We start from the raw sequence: 17,230 nt of genomic DNA on the forward strand, positions 1-17,230 counted from the left end.
AGAATTAGCTTTTCATGTTATATGAAAATAATTTTTCTTGGGTTATTCTCTGGGATTTTATTGCATTGAAGAGAATAACTATACATTCCTAAATTATATCAAAGCATGTTCCATCTATTCTAAATGAGTCAAGGTAAATTTTTTTTATTTTCCTTTTTACAGTCCTTTACAGTCCTAGATCTTAAGTTAATTTCTGGATGTTTGGCTGCTTTTGTTGATGAATAAGATTCTTTTCTTGCTATCACATGGTCTAATTGGTTATTGTTGCTCTATAGGAACATTATTGATTTTGTATATTGATATTTATACCCATCCACATTCTTATATATTTATTTTGATTGGAATAACTTGCCATTTTTATTTTGGGAACTAGAACTAAGGATGGAAGTTCATAATGCTGTACAGAAGGGGAAGATCAAAAACATCCCCAAGAAAAAAGAAATGAAACAAGGCAAATGGTTGTCTGAGGAGGCTTGATAAACAGCTGAGAAAAGAAGAGAAGTAAAAGCAAAGGAGAAAGGAAAATATACACCCAACTAAATGCAGAGTTCTAAAGAATAGCAAGGAGAGATAAGAGGCCTTCTTAAGAGAACAATGTAAAGAAATAGAGAAGAATAATAGATGAGAAAGACTAGATCTCTTCAAGAAAATTAGGGATACTAAGGGAACATATCATGCAAAGGTGGGCATAATAAGAGATAGAAACAGTAAGGAGCTAACAGATATAGATTACACAGAGGAAGTGACAAATAGATTCAAGGGATTAGAACTGACAGAGTGCCTGAAGAACTATGGATGGAGGTTCATGACATTATACAAGAGACAGGGATCAAGACCATCCCCCAAAAAAGCAATGCAAAAAAGCAAAATGGCTGTCTGAGGAAGCCTTACAAGTAGCTGTGAAAAGAAGAGAAGTGAAAAGCAAAGGAGAAATGGGAAGGCATACCCATTTAAATGCAAAGTTCCAAAAAATAGCAAGGAGAGATAGGAAAGCCTTCCTCAGTGATCAGTGAAAAGAAATAGAGGAAAACAATAGAATGGGAAAGACTAGAGATCTCTTCAAGAAAATTAGAGATGGCAAGGGAATATTTCATGCAAAGATGGGCACAATAAATGACAGATATGGTATGGACCTAACAGAAGCAGAAGATATTAAGAAGAGGTGGCAAGAATACACAGAAGAACTATACAAAAAAGATCTCCACGACCCAGATAACCATGGTGGTATGATCACTCACCTAGAGCCAGAAATCCCGGAATGCAAAGTCAGGGGGACCTCAGGAAGCACTACTATGAACAAAGTGGAGGTGATGGAATTCCAGTTGAGCTCTTTCAAATCCTGGATGATGATGCTATGAAAGTGCTGCACTCAATATGCCAACAAATTTGGAAAATGCAGCAGTTGCCGAAGGACTGAAAAAGGTCAGTTTTCACTCCAATTCCAAAGAAAGGCAATACCAAAGAACACTCAAACTACTGCACAATTGCACTAATCTCACATGCTAGTAAAGTCATGCTCAAAATTCTCCAAGCCAGGTTTCAACAGTACATGAACTGTGAGCTCCCAGATGTTCAAGCTGGATTTCAAAAAGGCAGAGGAACCAGAGATCGAACTGCTAACATTCATTGGATCATGGAAAAGCAAGAGAGTTCCAGAAAAAAGCATCTATTTCTGTTTTTTTGACTATGCCAAGACTTTGACTGTGTGGATCATGACAAACTGTGGAAAATTCTTCAAGAGATGGGAATAACAGACCACCTGACCTGCCTCCTGAGAAACCTGTATGCAGGTCAGGAAGCAACAGTTAGAACTGAACATGGAGCAACAGACTGGTTCCAAATTGGGAAAGGAGTACATGAGGGTTGTGTATTGTCACCCTGCTTATTTAACTTATATGTAGTGTACATCATGAGAAACGCTGGGCTGGAAGAAGCACAAACTGGAATCGAGATTGCCAGGAGAAATATCAATAACCTCAGATATGATGACAACACCCTTAGGCAGAAAGCTAAGAAGAACTAAAGACCTCCTGATGAAAGCGAAAGAGGAGAGTGAAAATTGGCTTAAAACTCAACATTCAGAAAACTAAGATCATGGCATCTGGTCCAATCAGTTCAGTTCAGTTCATTTGATCAGTCGTGTCCGAGTCTTTGCGACCTCATGGATTGCAGCACGCCAGGCCTCCCTGTCTATCACCAACTCCCGGAGCTTACACAAACTCATGTCCATTGAGTTGGTGATGCCATCCAATCATCTCATACTCTGTCCCCTTCTCCTCCTGCCTTCATTCTTTCCTAGCATCAGGGTCTTTTCAAATGAGTCAACTCTTTCTGTCACTTTATGGCAAATAGATGGGGAAATAGTGGAAACCATGAAAGACTTTATTTTGAGGGGCTCCAAAATCACTGCAGATGATGACTGCAGCCTTGAAATTAAAAGGCACTTAATCCTTGGAAGAAAAGTTATGACCAACCTAGACAGCATATTAAAAAGCAGAGACATTTCTTTGCTAACAAAGGTCCATCTAGTGAAAACTATGTTTTTTCCAGTAGTCATGTATGGATGTGAGAGTTGCTATAAAGAAAGCTGAGCACCAAAGAATAGATGCTTTTGAACTGTGGCGTTGGAGAAGATTCTTGAGAGTCCCTTGGAATGCAAAGAGATCCAACCAGTCCATCCCAAAGGAAATCAGCCCTGAATATTCATTGGTAGGACTGATGTTGAAGCTGAAACTCCAGTACTTTGGCCACCTGATGCAAAGAACCGACTCACTGGAAAAGTCCCTGATTTGGGGAAAGATTGAAGGCGGGAGGAGAAGGGGATTGACAGAGGATGAGATGGTTGGATGGCATCACTGACTCAATGGACATGAGTTTGAGCAAACTCTGGGAGTTGGTCATGAATAGGGAGGCCTGGTGCACTGCAGTCCATGGGGTCGCAAAGAGTTGAATGCAACTGAGAAACTGAACTGAGCTGAACAGGCATAGAAGAGATTAAGAAGAGGTAGCAAGAATAAGAGCTGTACAAAAAAAGATCTCAATGACTCGGATAACCACGATGATATCATTCATTTAGAAGTGGATATCCTGGATTGTGAAATCAAGTGGGCCTTAGGAAGCATTACTATGAACAAAGCTAATGTAGGTGATAGAATTCCAGCTGAGATATTTCAAATCCTAAAAGTTTTGCTGTTAAATCACTTCACTCAATATTTGAAATGAGCCTTCAAATTTGGAAAGCTCAGCAGTAGCCACAGGACTGGAAAATATCGTTTTCATTCTGGTTCCAAAGAAAGGCAATGCCAAAGAATGTTCAAACTACCCTGTGATTGTATTCATTTCACGTGGTAGAAAGGTCCATACAATTGCACTCATATCACTTGCTAGAAAGGTTATGCTCAAAGTCCTTCAAGGTAGTCTTCAACAGTATGTGAACCAAGAACTCCCAGATGTTCAAGCTTTATTTAGAAAAGGCAGAGGAACCAGACATCAAATTGCCAGCATCCATTGAATGGTAGAAAAAGAAAGAGAATTTCAGAGAAATATTTTCTTCTGCTTCATTGTCTATGCTAAAGCCCTTGACTGTGTGAATCACAGCAGAGTGTGGAAAATTCTTAACGAGATGGGCATACCAGTCTACAGTACCTGCCTCATGAGAAACCCGTATGCAGGTCAAGAAGCAACAGTTAGAACTGGACATTGGAACAATGGACTGGTTCAAAATAGCAAAAGGGATCAGTCAAGAAAAACTCTCCAGAGAGCAGGAATAGAAGGAACATATCTCAACATAATAAAAGCTATACATGACAAACCCACAGCAAACATTATCCTCAATGGTGAAAAATTTAAAGCATTTCCCCTAAAGTCAGGAACAAGACAAGGGTGCCCACTTTCACCACTACTATTGAACATAGTTTTGGAAGTTTTGGCCACAGCAATCAGAGCAGAAAAAGAAATAAAAGGAATCCAAATTGGAAAAGAAGTAAAACTCTCACTGTTTGCAGATGACATGATCCTCTACATAGAAAACCCTAAAGACTCCACCAGAAAATTACTAGAGCTAATCAATGAATATAGTAAAGTTGCAGGATATAAAATCAACACACAGAAATCCCTTGCATTCCTATACACTAATAATGAGAAAATAGAAAGAGAAATTAAGGAAACAATTCCATTCACCATTGCAACAAAAAGAATAAAATACTTAGGAATATATCTACCTAAAGAAACTAAAGACCTATATATCAATTCAGTACAGTTCAGTTAAGTCGCTCAGTCGTGTCTGACTCTTTGCGACCCCATGAATTGCAGCACGCCAGGCCTACCTGTCCATCACCAACTCCCAGAGTTCATATCAAACTCATGTCCATCAAGTTGGTGATACCATCCAGCCATCTCATCCTCTGTCATCCCCTTCTCCTCCTGCCCCCAATCCCTTCCTGTATCAAAGTCTTTTCCAATGAGTCAACTCTTCACATGAGGTGGCCAAAATACTGGAGTTTCAGCTTTAGCATCATTCCTTCCAAAGAACACCCAGGACTGATCTCTTTTAGAATGGACTGGTTGGATCTCCTTGCAGTCCAAGGGACTCTCAAGAGTCTTCTCCAACACCACAGTTCAAAAGCATCAATTCTTTGGCACTCAGCTATAAAACACTGGTGAAAGAAATCAAAGAAGACAGTAATAGATGTTCATGGATCGGAAGAATCAATATAGTGAAAATGAGTATACTACCCAAAGCAATCTATGGACTCAATGCAATCCCTATCAAGCTACCAACGGTATTTTTCACAGAGCTAGAACAAATAATTTTACAATTTGTATGGAAATACAAAAAACCTCGAACAGCCAAAGCAATCTTGAGAAAGAATGGAACTGGAGGAATCAAACTGCCTGACTTCAGATTCTACTACAAAGCTACAGTCATCAAGACAGTATGGTACTGGCACAGAGACAGAAATATAGATCAATGGAACAAAATAGAAAGCCCAGAGATAAATCCACGCACCAATGGACACCTTATCTTTGACAAAGGAGGCAAGAATATACAATGGAGAAAAGACAATCCGTTTAACAAGTGGTGCTGGGAAAACTGGTCAACCACATGTAAAAGAATGAAACTAGAACACTTTCTTACACCATACACAAAAATAAACTCAAAATGGATTAAAGATCTAAACGTAAGACCAGAAACTATAAAACTCCTAGAGGAGAACATAGGCAAAACACTCTCCGACATAAATCACAGAAGGATCCTCTATGACCCACCCCCCAGAATATTGGAAATAAAAGCAAAAATAAACAAATGGGACCTAATTAAACTTAAAAGCTTCTGCACAAAAAAAAAGGAAACTAAGCAAGGTGAAAAGACAGCCTTCAGAATGGGAGAATATAACAGCAAATGAAGCAATGAACAAAGAATTTATCTCAAAAATATACAGGCAACTCCTACAGCTCAATTCCAGAAAAATAAACGACCCAATCAAAAAATGGGCCAAAGAACTAAATAGACATTTCTCCAAAGAAGACATACAGATGGCTAACAAACACATGAAGAGATGGTCAACATCACTCATTATTAGAGAAATGCAAATCAAAACCACTATGAGGTACCATCTCACGCTGGTCAGAATCAGAATGGCTGCTATCCAAAAGTCTACAAGCAATAAATGCTGGAGAGGGTGTGGAGAAAAGGGAACCCTCTTACACTGTTGGTGGGAATGCAAACTAGTACAGCCATTATGGAGAACAGTGTGGAGATTCCTTAAATAACTGGAAATAGAACTGCCATATGACCCAGCAATTCCACTGCTGGGCATACACACCGAGGAAACCAGAATTGAAAGAGATACGTGTACCCCAATGTTCATTGCAGCACTGTTTATAATAGCCAGGACATGGAAGTAACCTAGATGTCCATTAGCAGATGAATGAATAAGAAAGCTGTGGTACATGTACACAATGGAATATTACTCAGCCATTAAAAAGAATACATTTGAATCAATTCTAATGAGGTGGATGAAACTAGAGCCTATTATACAAAGTGAAGTAAGCCAGAAAGAAAAACACCAATACAGTATACTAATGCATATATATGGAATTTAGAAAGATAATAACGATAACCTTGTATGCGAGACAGCAAAAGAGACACAGATGTATAGAACAGTCTTTTGGACTCTGTGGGAGAGGGAGAGGGTGGGATGATTTGGGAGAATGGCATTGAAACATGTATAATATCATATGTAAAATGAATTGCCAGTCCAGGTTCGATGCATGATACAGGGTGCTCAGGGCTGGTGCACTGGGATGACCTAGAGGGATAGTACGGGGTGGTGGGGGAGGTAGGTGGGAAGGGGGTTCAGGATGGGGAACACATGTACACCCATGGCGGATTCATGTTGATGTATGGCAAAACCAATACAATATTGTAAAGTAATTAGCCTCCAATTAAAATAAATAAATTTACTAAAAAATAAATAAATCTAAAAAAATAAAAGACTATATATTGTCACCCTGCTTACTTACTTCTATGCACAGTACATCATGTTAAGTGCCTGGTTGTATGCATCACAAGTTAGAGTCATGATTGCCAGGAGAAATATCATATGTATCAGAAATATCAGATAACCTCACCTATGCAGATGATATTACCCTTATGGCAGAAAGTGAAGAGGAACTAAAGAGCCTCTTGATGAAGGTGAAAGAGGAGAGTGAAAAAACTAGCCTAAAGCTCAAGATTCAAAAAATAAGATCTTGGCATTCAGGCTTATCATTTCATGGCAATAGATGGGGAAGAAATGCAAACAGTGACAGATTTTATTTTCTCGGGCTCCAAAATCACTGTGGACAAGTGACTGCTGCCATGAAATTAAATGGCACTTACTTCTTGGAAGGAAAGTTATGACAAACCTGTGCTGTGTGCTCAGTCACTTCAGTCTTGTCTGACTTTTTGCTACCTATGGACTGTAGCCCACCAGGCTCCTCTGTCCATGGGATTCTCCAGGGAAGAATACTGGAGTGGGTTGCCATGCCCTTCTCCAGGGGATCTTCCCAACACAGGAATCACAAACCTAGACAGTATGTTAAAAAGCAGAGACATCAGTTTGTCTACAAAGGTCCCATATAGTCAAAGCTATGATTTTTCCACTAGTCATGGACCATAAAGCGAGTGGACCATAAAGAAGGCTGAGTGTCAAAGAACTGATGCTGGACTGTGATGCTGGAGAAGACTCTTGAGAGTCCTTTGGAGTGCAAGGAGATCCAACCAATCCATCCTAAAGGAAATCAATCCTGAATATTCATTGGAAGGACTGATGCTGAAGCCGAAGCTCCAATATTTTGGCCCCCTAATGCTGAGCCGACCCATAGGAAAATACCCTGATGCTGGGAAAGATTGAAGGCAGTAGGAGAAAGGGACAACAGAGGATGAGATGGTTGGATTGAATTACCGATTCTATGGACATGCGTTTAAACAAACTCTGGGAGATAGTGAAGGACAGGGAAGCCTGGCGCACTTCAATCCATGAAGTCACAACGAGTCGGACATGACTGAGCAACTGAAAAACAAAAACAACAAAATCCCCATTTTACTTTGTAGACATCCAGTTAGTGCCACCTGTATTAGTGTGTGTTTATTGATTCCTAAGCAAGCAATTTCTGTTTCTAGCAGAAGGTAAACAGACACATGCCTTATCCTTAAGGAAATGATATTTTTGGAATTAAAATGAGTGTCTCACTCTCCTACTCCCTTCAATCTTTCCCAGCATCAGGGTCTTTTCCACTAGGATTTCCTTCCAGTACCTGAATTCTGCCAATTGAAGGCGCAGGAACAAAAGAAAAAGTCACTGATGGTTAGCACATTTGTTTTGTTTTGCTTTGTTTTGTTTAACAAGTACATGCTAAACCTGCTGCTACCGAAAAATTTGAAATCTGTGTAGTAATGCATCTACACTTAATTCTTGACTTTAGGCAAAGTAATTTGTATAGATAACAGCTGCTCCAAGTTCAAGGAGAGAGAAAGTGTGAGAGGGAGAGTATGACACTGCGTAGTTTTGTGAAACAGGACCCTGACCTGGCACATTCAATGTTGTTCCAGAAAAAAGGTCCTCAGCAAAGGAGTTTTATTTGAATGTGTGTGATCCAGACTGCAGGCACACACGAGAGAAACAGAGGCTCTTGTTCAGGGAGGGTACAAGGAATTGAGATGTTTTTCTGGAAGCAATGAGCATTTGTTGAGCTGACACAGGGCAATTTTCTAAGACAGATTTAGAATGATGATGGTAACCTTTTTAAGAGTTGATTCATACTCAGTCCAAGGAAACATCATCATAATGAAGACACTTAATACCAAGGGCCAACAGAAGAGATTCATATAAAATTGCTTCTATGTAGGCTGGTGAACTAATAGTTTAGGCTGTCCAGAAGATTGATATGGAAGAGAGAATAAATGCACATGTGTATACTACTTGGTGGGAGAATCCACGGAAGAGATGAGAAGAAGAAAGTGGAAGCAGCACTTAGTTGTAGTACTGACCCAAACTGTTACCAAAAGTGGGGTCTGGCTGCTCACTGCTTGAAAGTCAATACTGGAGAGCAAAGTTGGTAGAAAGGAAAGTTTTCTTTGTTTTGGAGGTTGCCAACTTGGGGAGAGGACAGACCCCTGTCCAAAGTGACAATCAGTGCTCAACAACTTTTAAAGGAGAGGTTCAGGGGTGTATAGGCAGAAGGAGGGGGCTACATGCAAAAACAGCAGTCAGTTCTGACAGTCATTTGAAATTGGTCATGTAGTGGTCTGATTAGCATCATCTTGATTGTTTTGGGTAAAAGTATCTTCAGTTCTGGGTAGATTTGTTCCCATTTCTTTGGGACCAGTTCTCCAAACTGTGATAACTTAGGTAATGGCTACAATCTGGTCTTCATGTAGTAAACTTCCAGCTGGTGAGGCTTTCAGTATGTACAAGACAGCTCATAGGGTATGGCTTAGAATATTATCATATACCCTGAGAAGGAACTAAAGGTCCTTGATTTTGTTTAGTGGCTAAACTATTATTTTGTCCTGTTTGACTGATTTCCTTTCTTTCTGCATCTTCTCACTTCTCTGATTAAATTTATTCTGTGACTAAGGTTTTTCTACAGACAAAGGCAGGCAGAGGACATGGGGAGGGGGAGGAAGGACCATACATCCCCACTCCATTTCAAAATAGTCTAATCAAATGGCTCATTTTAGGATTTTTAGGGCTTTAAAGGTATCCAGGCGTTGAAGGTCAAGAGATCCCAGTCTGACTCCTGGCTCTGGAATTGATTCTTGACTTTGGCCAAAGCAATGTCTTTGTCACTAAGTTTCTTCAACTCTATAATGTGAATAATATGAAGAATTTCTTCTTTCCAAATGAATATTAAATGAGTTAGTTATACAGTTTCTAGCATATAGTAAGTATGTTTGAATTTTTTTTTAGAATTAGAAGCATTGTTCTGATTCTTAAACACATTGCTTAATCTAGATTAAGTGCAAGCATCAGAAACATAATTCTCAGCTACTTTAAGAATAACTTCTTTTTATTGCTATGTTTCTTGTTGTTCTTCTCCCAACTTTATAGTAAACTCTAGGCAAGAAAAAGATAAATAAGCTAAAAATATATGAGAGCAACAGCTGAAAATTCAAACACCTTCAAGGGCCAGAAAGGCAGTCTGAAAGAATGAAATTGTCCTGGTAAGGAATGGGGCCAGGTGGACAGTTCTTATCTTGTCGTAAAGGAACTGATCCCAGGGCAGCTGAGCTTTGTCAATCAGGGAAGTAGCTTTTTTAACAGGTTTTCAGATTTATTTATTTATTTATTTAGTTTGGTTTTTTTTTAGATTTTTTTATTTATTTATTTACTTTTAAATAAATAAAAAAATGAATAAATTTATTCATATTTATTTATTTATTTACTCTGGGCCAAGCCCAGTGCCAAAATAAGGGAATGGTCTTTTTTGTTTTTAAATTGAAATATAGTTGATTTACAAAGTTGTGTTAGTTTCAGGTGTGCAGCAGTGATCAGTTATACACATACATATTTTTTTCATATCCTTTTCTGTTATGCTGCTAAGTCGCTTCAGTCGTGTCCGACTCTGTGTGATCCCACAGATGGCAGCCACCAGGCTCCCCCGTCCCTGGAATTCTCCAGGCAAGAACACTGGAGTGGGTTGCCATTTCCTTCTCCAATGCATGAAAGTGAAAAGTGAAAGGGAAGTTGCTCAGTCGTGTCTGACTCTTAGCAACCCCATGGACTGCAGCCTACCAGGCTCCTCCATCCATGGGATTTTCTAGGCAAAGTACTGGAGTGGGGTGCCGTTATGGGTCATTACAAAATATTGAGTGTACTTCCCTGTGCTATACAGCAGGACCTTGTTGGTTACCTATTATAAATAGTAGTGTGTATCTATCTATAGGGTCACAAAGAGTGGGATGTAAATGAAGTGACTGAGCACAGCACCCACAAGAAATTTAAACAAGTATCTATTGGGTCTCCTGCTGTAGCAGGAGAGAGTGAGAATAAGTAGTATGTTCCCTTGCTCACTTCCTGAGTAGAGATCTAGCTGATTTCTTATATGCGGTGAGGGTAGGGACAGGTCCAGGAGTCAGGCCAGAGGGATGGTTTAGGTGGAATCAGTCCTGAATATTCACTGGAAGGACTGAGGCTGAAGTTGAAGCTCCAATATTTTGGCCTTGATGCCAAGAGCTGACTCGTAGGAAAAACCCTTGATTCTGGGAAATACTGAGGAAAAGAGGAGAAGGGGGTGACAAAAGATGAGATGGTTGGATGCATCATTGATTCAATGGACATGAGTTTGAGCAAACTCTGGGAGATAGTGAAGGATGGGGAAGCCTGGCATGCTGCAGTCCATGGGGTCACAAAGAATCAGACACAGTGAAGTGACTGAATTGAATAGATGGTGTTGTATGCAGGGGGCATGTACAGTATCCTGTTCTGATTCTTCAGAAGTGGGAGTTAGGTTCTTTTGGGTTTTTTTGTATCTTGTTGTCCATAAATTTGGAGTGGGAAATGGCAACCCATTTCATTATTCTTGCCTGGAGAATCCCATGGACAGAGAAGCTTGATGGGCTATTGTCCATGGGGTCACAAATAGACAGACCTAACTGAGCGACTGAGCACACACCCACATCCATAATTTGCCCCAATTGTGAACACACACAGGTATTTTCAGTCCCTTACAGTTTCTTTGTATTTTGTTGCTTGAGGAAACATTTCTCCGGGTGCAAGCACTGCAGCAAATGATCATCCCAGGTCCCAGCTTTTCTCAGTTTAAGAAATTAAAGTGAGGGTGAGAAGAATTCAAGACTGTGGCTCTTAGTGTGGAGAGATGCTGATGGATCCAGAGATAATTAAGGGTGCAGATGAATAGGACAGGACTGAGGGAGAAGGACTGTGAGTGAGAAAGGGGAGTGAAGATTGTGGCAGCATTTTCTGTACAGTATTCAAGTTTCAGGAAAGATTCACACCTCCACCAACACAACACAAAATAGGTGACCTTGTCAGAAAAGGGAGTGTGCTTACCACCTGATTGGGCATGACTGTGTGGGTGGGGAGCATCTTTCTTGAAGCACTCTATTCTTAGTCTACAATATTACCTCTCCATAAGAAAAAGGAGCCTAACCTCTAGTTTTTCTCCCTCTTAAAGAATAAAAAGCAGCCAGGCGAAAATGGAAATTTAATTCATTGTGCAATTTGGTTCATATTCATTGTGTCATTGTGTTTTACCAGCATCTGCAATTGAAATGACCCCTTATTTCGGGTCATTCTCACCATACTTTATATGTCTCAAACACCAAGGAGTGTATTTCTGCTAGAAACACCACCCTAGCCACTTCTTCATTTATAAACGTGTTGACTAAGTCACACACAAGCAAATGTGTAATAGATCTTGCATTCTCCATCTCTTCCTAGAAGAAAAATGCCACTAACAAGATATATGAAGAGTTATACAAATCCACCACAGGGAGTGACTACAAAATAAGGGGAATAATAAAACAAAACATTTGCCTACATCAAGTCTCCTCTCTTTATTCTACACCATCTCTAGGAAAGAAATAATGAACCTTTCTTCATGATCTGCTTGTTTTTATAATTGATTTATCTTGTGGTTAAAAGGAGATTTACTCACTAAAATTGAGACAGACAGGAGAAAGCAATTTGGGTTTGACCTTCTGGCCTGCTTGGGTATCACTTATCAGAACTGAAAACAGAGTGGAGTTCTATCACTCCTTCAGAATAAAACACTAGATTAATTCTTTAGAAACATTTTGTCTCAATCTTGCAGAAGCAGCCAGTGAATACTGTATATATATTTATGGATCTGATAACCTGGTGTGATTCAGAGATAGCAGAATTCTCCCCACTTCCAACTCTTGCTTTTTGAAAATCTTTTTTATGTGTTTATTTTTATTTGTTTATATTGCTACACCAGGTCTTAGTTGCAGCATGTGGAATCTAGTTCCCTGACCTGGGGTTGAACCTTGTATCCCTGATTGGGAGTTGGGAGTCTTAGCCACTGAACCACCAGGGAAGTCCCTCAACCCTATTGCTAATTAACATTTTGTCTACCCTGCCAGGCTTGCAGATTTTTTATTCACATTATATATTCATTTATTTAACTTACAGCTTTGTTTCTTATTTATTGTGATATTCCTGGTCAGAGATAACATATTTAGAATTCATATTTGTATCCACTTTGATATGAATATATTTTTATTGAGTCACTTGCTGGACCAGGATTTAATAAAATTATAGCATGAATGACTACAAATAAATGAGGCTCAGAAAGGAGAGATGATTTATACAATAAACAAATACCACCTCATTACCGCCATTGTTTTCCAACTTACCTTTTCTCCATTAGGACACTCTGTAGACCTTGGAGACTTTAATGTGTCCTCCATTTTTCCACTTCTATGGGCTTTAGGCCAAAGCATTGAACTTGAAATAGAATTTGTGTTTTGTAAGGACAGGCTGACTCTGTATCCTCTCTGAACTCTCCCAGAATTCCCAACACCAAATCAATAACTACTGATGGAATTTGGCTTAATCCTTGGCTTATTGTCTCTCTGCACACATTTTTCTTATATCCTCTGGTTTAGGCTGGTAGAATTCTAGGTTTCCAACAGTGACAAAACACTCTGTCACTTTGAATCTCCTCTGTTCCTGATTAATTTGCAACAAGCGTTGCAACTCTTTCTGAAGCCTTCGAGATGTACCCTCAGGAGAAAGTTGGGTTGCAATTCTTTTCTGCATTACAGAAGAAGAAATAATGATTTGGGGGTAATCACTGGGAGATATATATACACATACATGCATGCACACACACACAGTCTACTAGTTCTAATCATTGTGAGGCTCAAGAAAAAAGCACAATGATTAAGGATGTAGCATATTCCATAATTTTAATTAAGCCTTGTAAATAAACACATGAAATAGACTGATTCTTATTTTAGAGATCAAGGAGCTGAGGCTTAGGGGATTCAGTCATTATGTGGTCATTATTGTCATTAGGTCTTATGGCTATTGGCATGGAGTTTGATGCCATGTCTGTCTGGTCCTAACATCCATCTCTTTATAGTACTTGACACAATGCTGCATAAGCTTTACAAAGTGGAAGGTGCTCAGTCGTGTCTGACTCTATGACCCCATGGTCTGTAGCCCACCAGGCTCTTCTCTCCATGGAATTCTCCAAGCAAGAATACTGGAGTGGTAGCCATGCCCTCCTCCAAGGGATCTTCCTCCCCCAGAGACCAAACCCAGGTCTCCTGCATTGCAGGCAGATTCTTTACCCTTTGAGCCACCAGAGGAGCCCAAGCTTTGCCAAGCTTGTTACCTTTTCTAACACAGTGCGCCAAACAGCTTGCTTCTAACATTGCCGGAGGGACAGTCCCACTCTGTGCATTCACCTTCAGATAAATGTCTGCTATAGACAAAGACTGGGGCATCTCTGTTAGCTCAGTTGGTAAAGAATCCTCCTGCATGCAGGAGACCTAGGTTCAATCACTGGGTTGGGAAGATCCCCTGGAGAAGGGAAAGGTTTCCCACTCCAGTATTTTGGCCTGGAGAACTCCATGCACTGTAGTCCATGGGGTCACAAAGAGCCAGACACAAGTGAGAAACTTTCACATCACTTTAGAGGAAGAATACATTTTATTTCATTTGCAAGGAGTCCAGTCATCTGAAGTTTCTATGTTAAACATGTCAAGTGGAGGATTCCACATGAACCATAGTTTTTTATTTTATTTATTTATTTTTTGAGTGGGGGAGTACTTTTTCCAGCCTGGAAACACATGCCCTTTTCCCCAGGTTCTTTGAATTCCTAATTCTCACTGGAAAATTTAATGGAAAAGTCCAACACATCATGCTAACAGATTACTAATTAAGTATTATCATTTTGGGGATATTAAACCTCAAAAATGTGAGCACTGTACCTAATATTTTTTCTCCTTTTATTTTTCACGGCTCAGGGGGAACATCATCAAGACAGAAAGGCTTCCTAGGATGCATACGCTCCTTACACTTGAATGGGCAGAAACTGGACCTGGAGGAGAGGGCAAAAGTCACGTCTGGAGTTCGGCCAGGATGCCCGGGCCATTGCAGCAGTTATGGCAGCATCTGCCACAATGGGGGCAAGTGTGTGGAGAAGCACAGTGGATACTTCTGTGATTGCACCAGTTCACCATATGAAGGACCCTTTTGCAAAAAAGGTACAATAGAAATCTATGTTTTCCCCACAGGTTGTGTTTTAGTGCCTACATATTGTATTCATGTCACAGGAAACTCATGCCCTTAGAGAGTCCTCAAACATTCATTTACTCTCTCTCAATTTCCCTCTCTGCAGACTCTCTGGATTGCTTCTCAACATAATTCATATACACATCCTTCATGTGTGTGGTGGAGAAGGAAATGGCAACCCACTCCATTATTCTTGCCTAGAATCCCATGGCAGAGGAGCCTGGTGGGCTACAGTCCATAGGGTGACACAGAGTCGGACATGACTGAAGCGACTTAGCATCAGCAGCAGCAGCATGTTTGTGGATCCTGGCAGTACAGTTGAATAGGATAGGTAGTAACGGGAAAACACACTTGATGTGGCCTAGAGCCAGCTGAGCCCTGGGAGAGGTGGACTGTCATTTCTGTTGTACTAACTTTCCTAATTCCAATTTCTTCATCCACAAATGTGATCAAATAATCATAGAATCTAGCCCTGGAAAACCTTGAGAGACCTTGAAGCCATCATGAATCATTTTTACAATAGGGAGAGTATAGGTAAGTTAATAAAATCCATATCATGTATTTAAAAAAATAAAATCTCTCAATTCTGCAGGTGACATGAGTGGGGTCTGAGGCTTTAAAAGCCTTGCCCAGGGATTCACATTTAGTTCCTAGGTGGCTAAGAATGGAGCACAGGCATCAAAACCCCTGCCCTAGTACCCTTCCTAATCCTATAAATTAATTTCATTGGGAAAAGCTAATCATGTTGGATACACACACTTGAACAAGGACTGATGCTTATGGTGTAAATTCTCTAGATAAATTAAAACTGACTACAAACTATAAAAATTCACGATTCAGTATCAATACCTAGTGTTTTTCAACTAGAAGGACAAACGATTTGGTCTGCTATCAATCTTTGCAGAATCTTCTAAAGTTTATTCTATTGATGGAAAATAAAGATTGTTGGACAAAGAATGTAAACATTAGTTCAAGAGCAGCATTTAAACTATTAAAATAAAATGTTTTAATCACTTTGAAACACCATTTACATACAAACAATGATAGGAATTGCAAATAATTCTTGTCAGTTCATGAAAACACATCTTTCAAGCACCAGTAACAAACAGTGTTTTATTTCATTCAACTTACTCTTAGAATTTAAAAATAATAGAAAAAAAAAAAACAACGCTCAATGTTCTTTTTAAAAGACTGTAATTTAAGCTTTTCATTCATTGACGCTGGCCTCCTCCCCAGTTAGTTTGAATCATTTGCTTATTGTTGCTGGAAAGCGTTGTGCTCCTTGGGAGAAAATTACCGATACAAATTTTAGGGCCAGCAGAGTGGCAGGCCTGCATGGAGGATTGAACTAAAGCAGGTCCTGTGTTGGTAGGCTGTTCATGTCAGCTTCTGGGTTTTAACACTGGTGGAAGTCTGTGGAATAATTTCCCCTGAAATTTGGAATGTCATCCTTAGACTGGCTCTACATGCTGCTGCTGCTGCTAAGTCGCTTCAGTCGTGTCTGACTCTGTGCGACCCCATAGACGGCAGCCCACCAGGCTCCCCCATCCCTGGGATTCTCCAGGCAAGAACACTGGAGTGGGTTGCCATTTCCTTCTCCAATGCATGAAAGTGAAAAGTGAAAGTGAAGTCGCTCAGTCGTGTCTGACTCTTAGTGACCCCATGGACTAGAAGAAGCAAATAACACTAAGCAGAATAAACACTATCAAGCCCAAGTCCCTAAAATCTGCTAGCATTATTTTACAAGATCTATAACCAAGTGTTTGTTTGGGAAAAAAATAAAATATAAAGAAAAATGATAGAACTCTATGCATTTCTCCAGAGACATTTTTCAAACATCTCATAGATCATCTCACTCTAAATTTAGCCTAATTTCCCATTGGTTCCTTTCTCTGAAACAACTCCTATTCATTATCTTCTGTCCATGCCACTGCATCTTTTGACTGTATTTGTTGAAATATCTGCTGTGCTCTCTTCCTACATTTTAGTGTGATCTATAAGAAAAATGGACAAATATGTACTTAGCCTTTTCAGCTTGCTTCATATTTCACTATTTGTGAACTTTCTCCCCATCTCATAAATCTAAGGAAATAATTCCCTTTATATTCTGTAGTTGCAAAGTATGTAAGATGAACCTTCTAACCACATCTTTGAGCCATATCAGTTGACTCTGGGAAATGTGGGTTTGGACTGAAATGGGAACACTTAGGTCCAAGATGGTCCTGGACAAGGCTGTTCTCTATTGGAGGAGGCTTCTATGCTAACCTTCCATGTATATTTTAGGAGATGCAAATCTTGGAAATATCTAGGGTGAAATTAAGGCCATTTGTCCGTGACCAGTGACTGGCCTAGAACCACCATCTATTGACCCATTTTATGTTTCAGATCTGGATATAAACAAGTAATAATCACAAATTAGCTAGTACTTATATACTGCAGCATTTATTCCTTATGCC

The 17,230-nt window shown here is 39.7% G+C and overlaps 1 protein-coding gene across 1 annotated transcript in view; it reads left to right on the plus strand.

The window, feature by feature from the left end:
- The window catches only part of CNTNAP5 (contactin associated protein family member 5), a 1,042,386-nt gene that overhangs the window by 874,163 nt on the left and 150,993 nt on the right, over window positions 1-17,230 (plus strand). Inside the window, exon 18 of the mRNA XM_061440248.1 lies at window positions 14,507-14,746. Coding sequence (XP_061296232.1) covers window positions 14,507-14,746 — 240 coding nt within the window. The remainder of the gene's footprint in view (window positions 1-14,506; window positions 14,747-17,230) is intronic.

Source organism: Bos javanicus, chromosome 2, assembly GCF_032452875.1.
Source record: "Bos javanicus breed banteng chromosome 2, ARS-OSU_banteng_1.0, whole genome shotgun sequence".
NCBI lineage: Eukaryota > Metazoa > Chordata > Mammalia > Artiodactyla > Bovidae > Bos > Bos javanicus.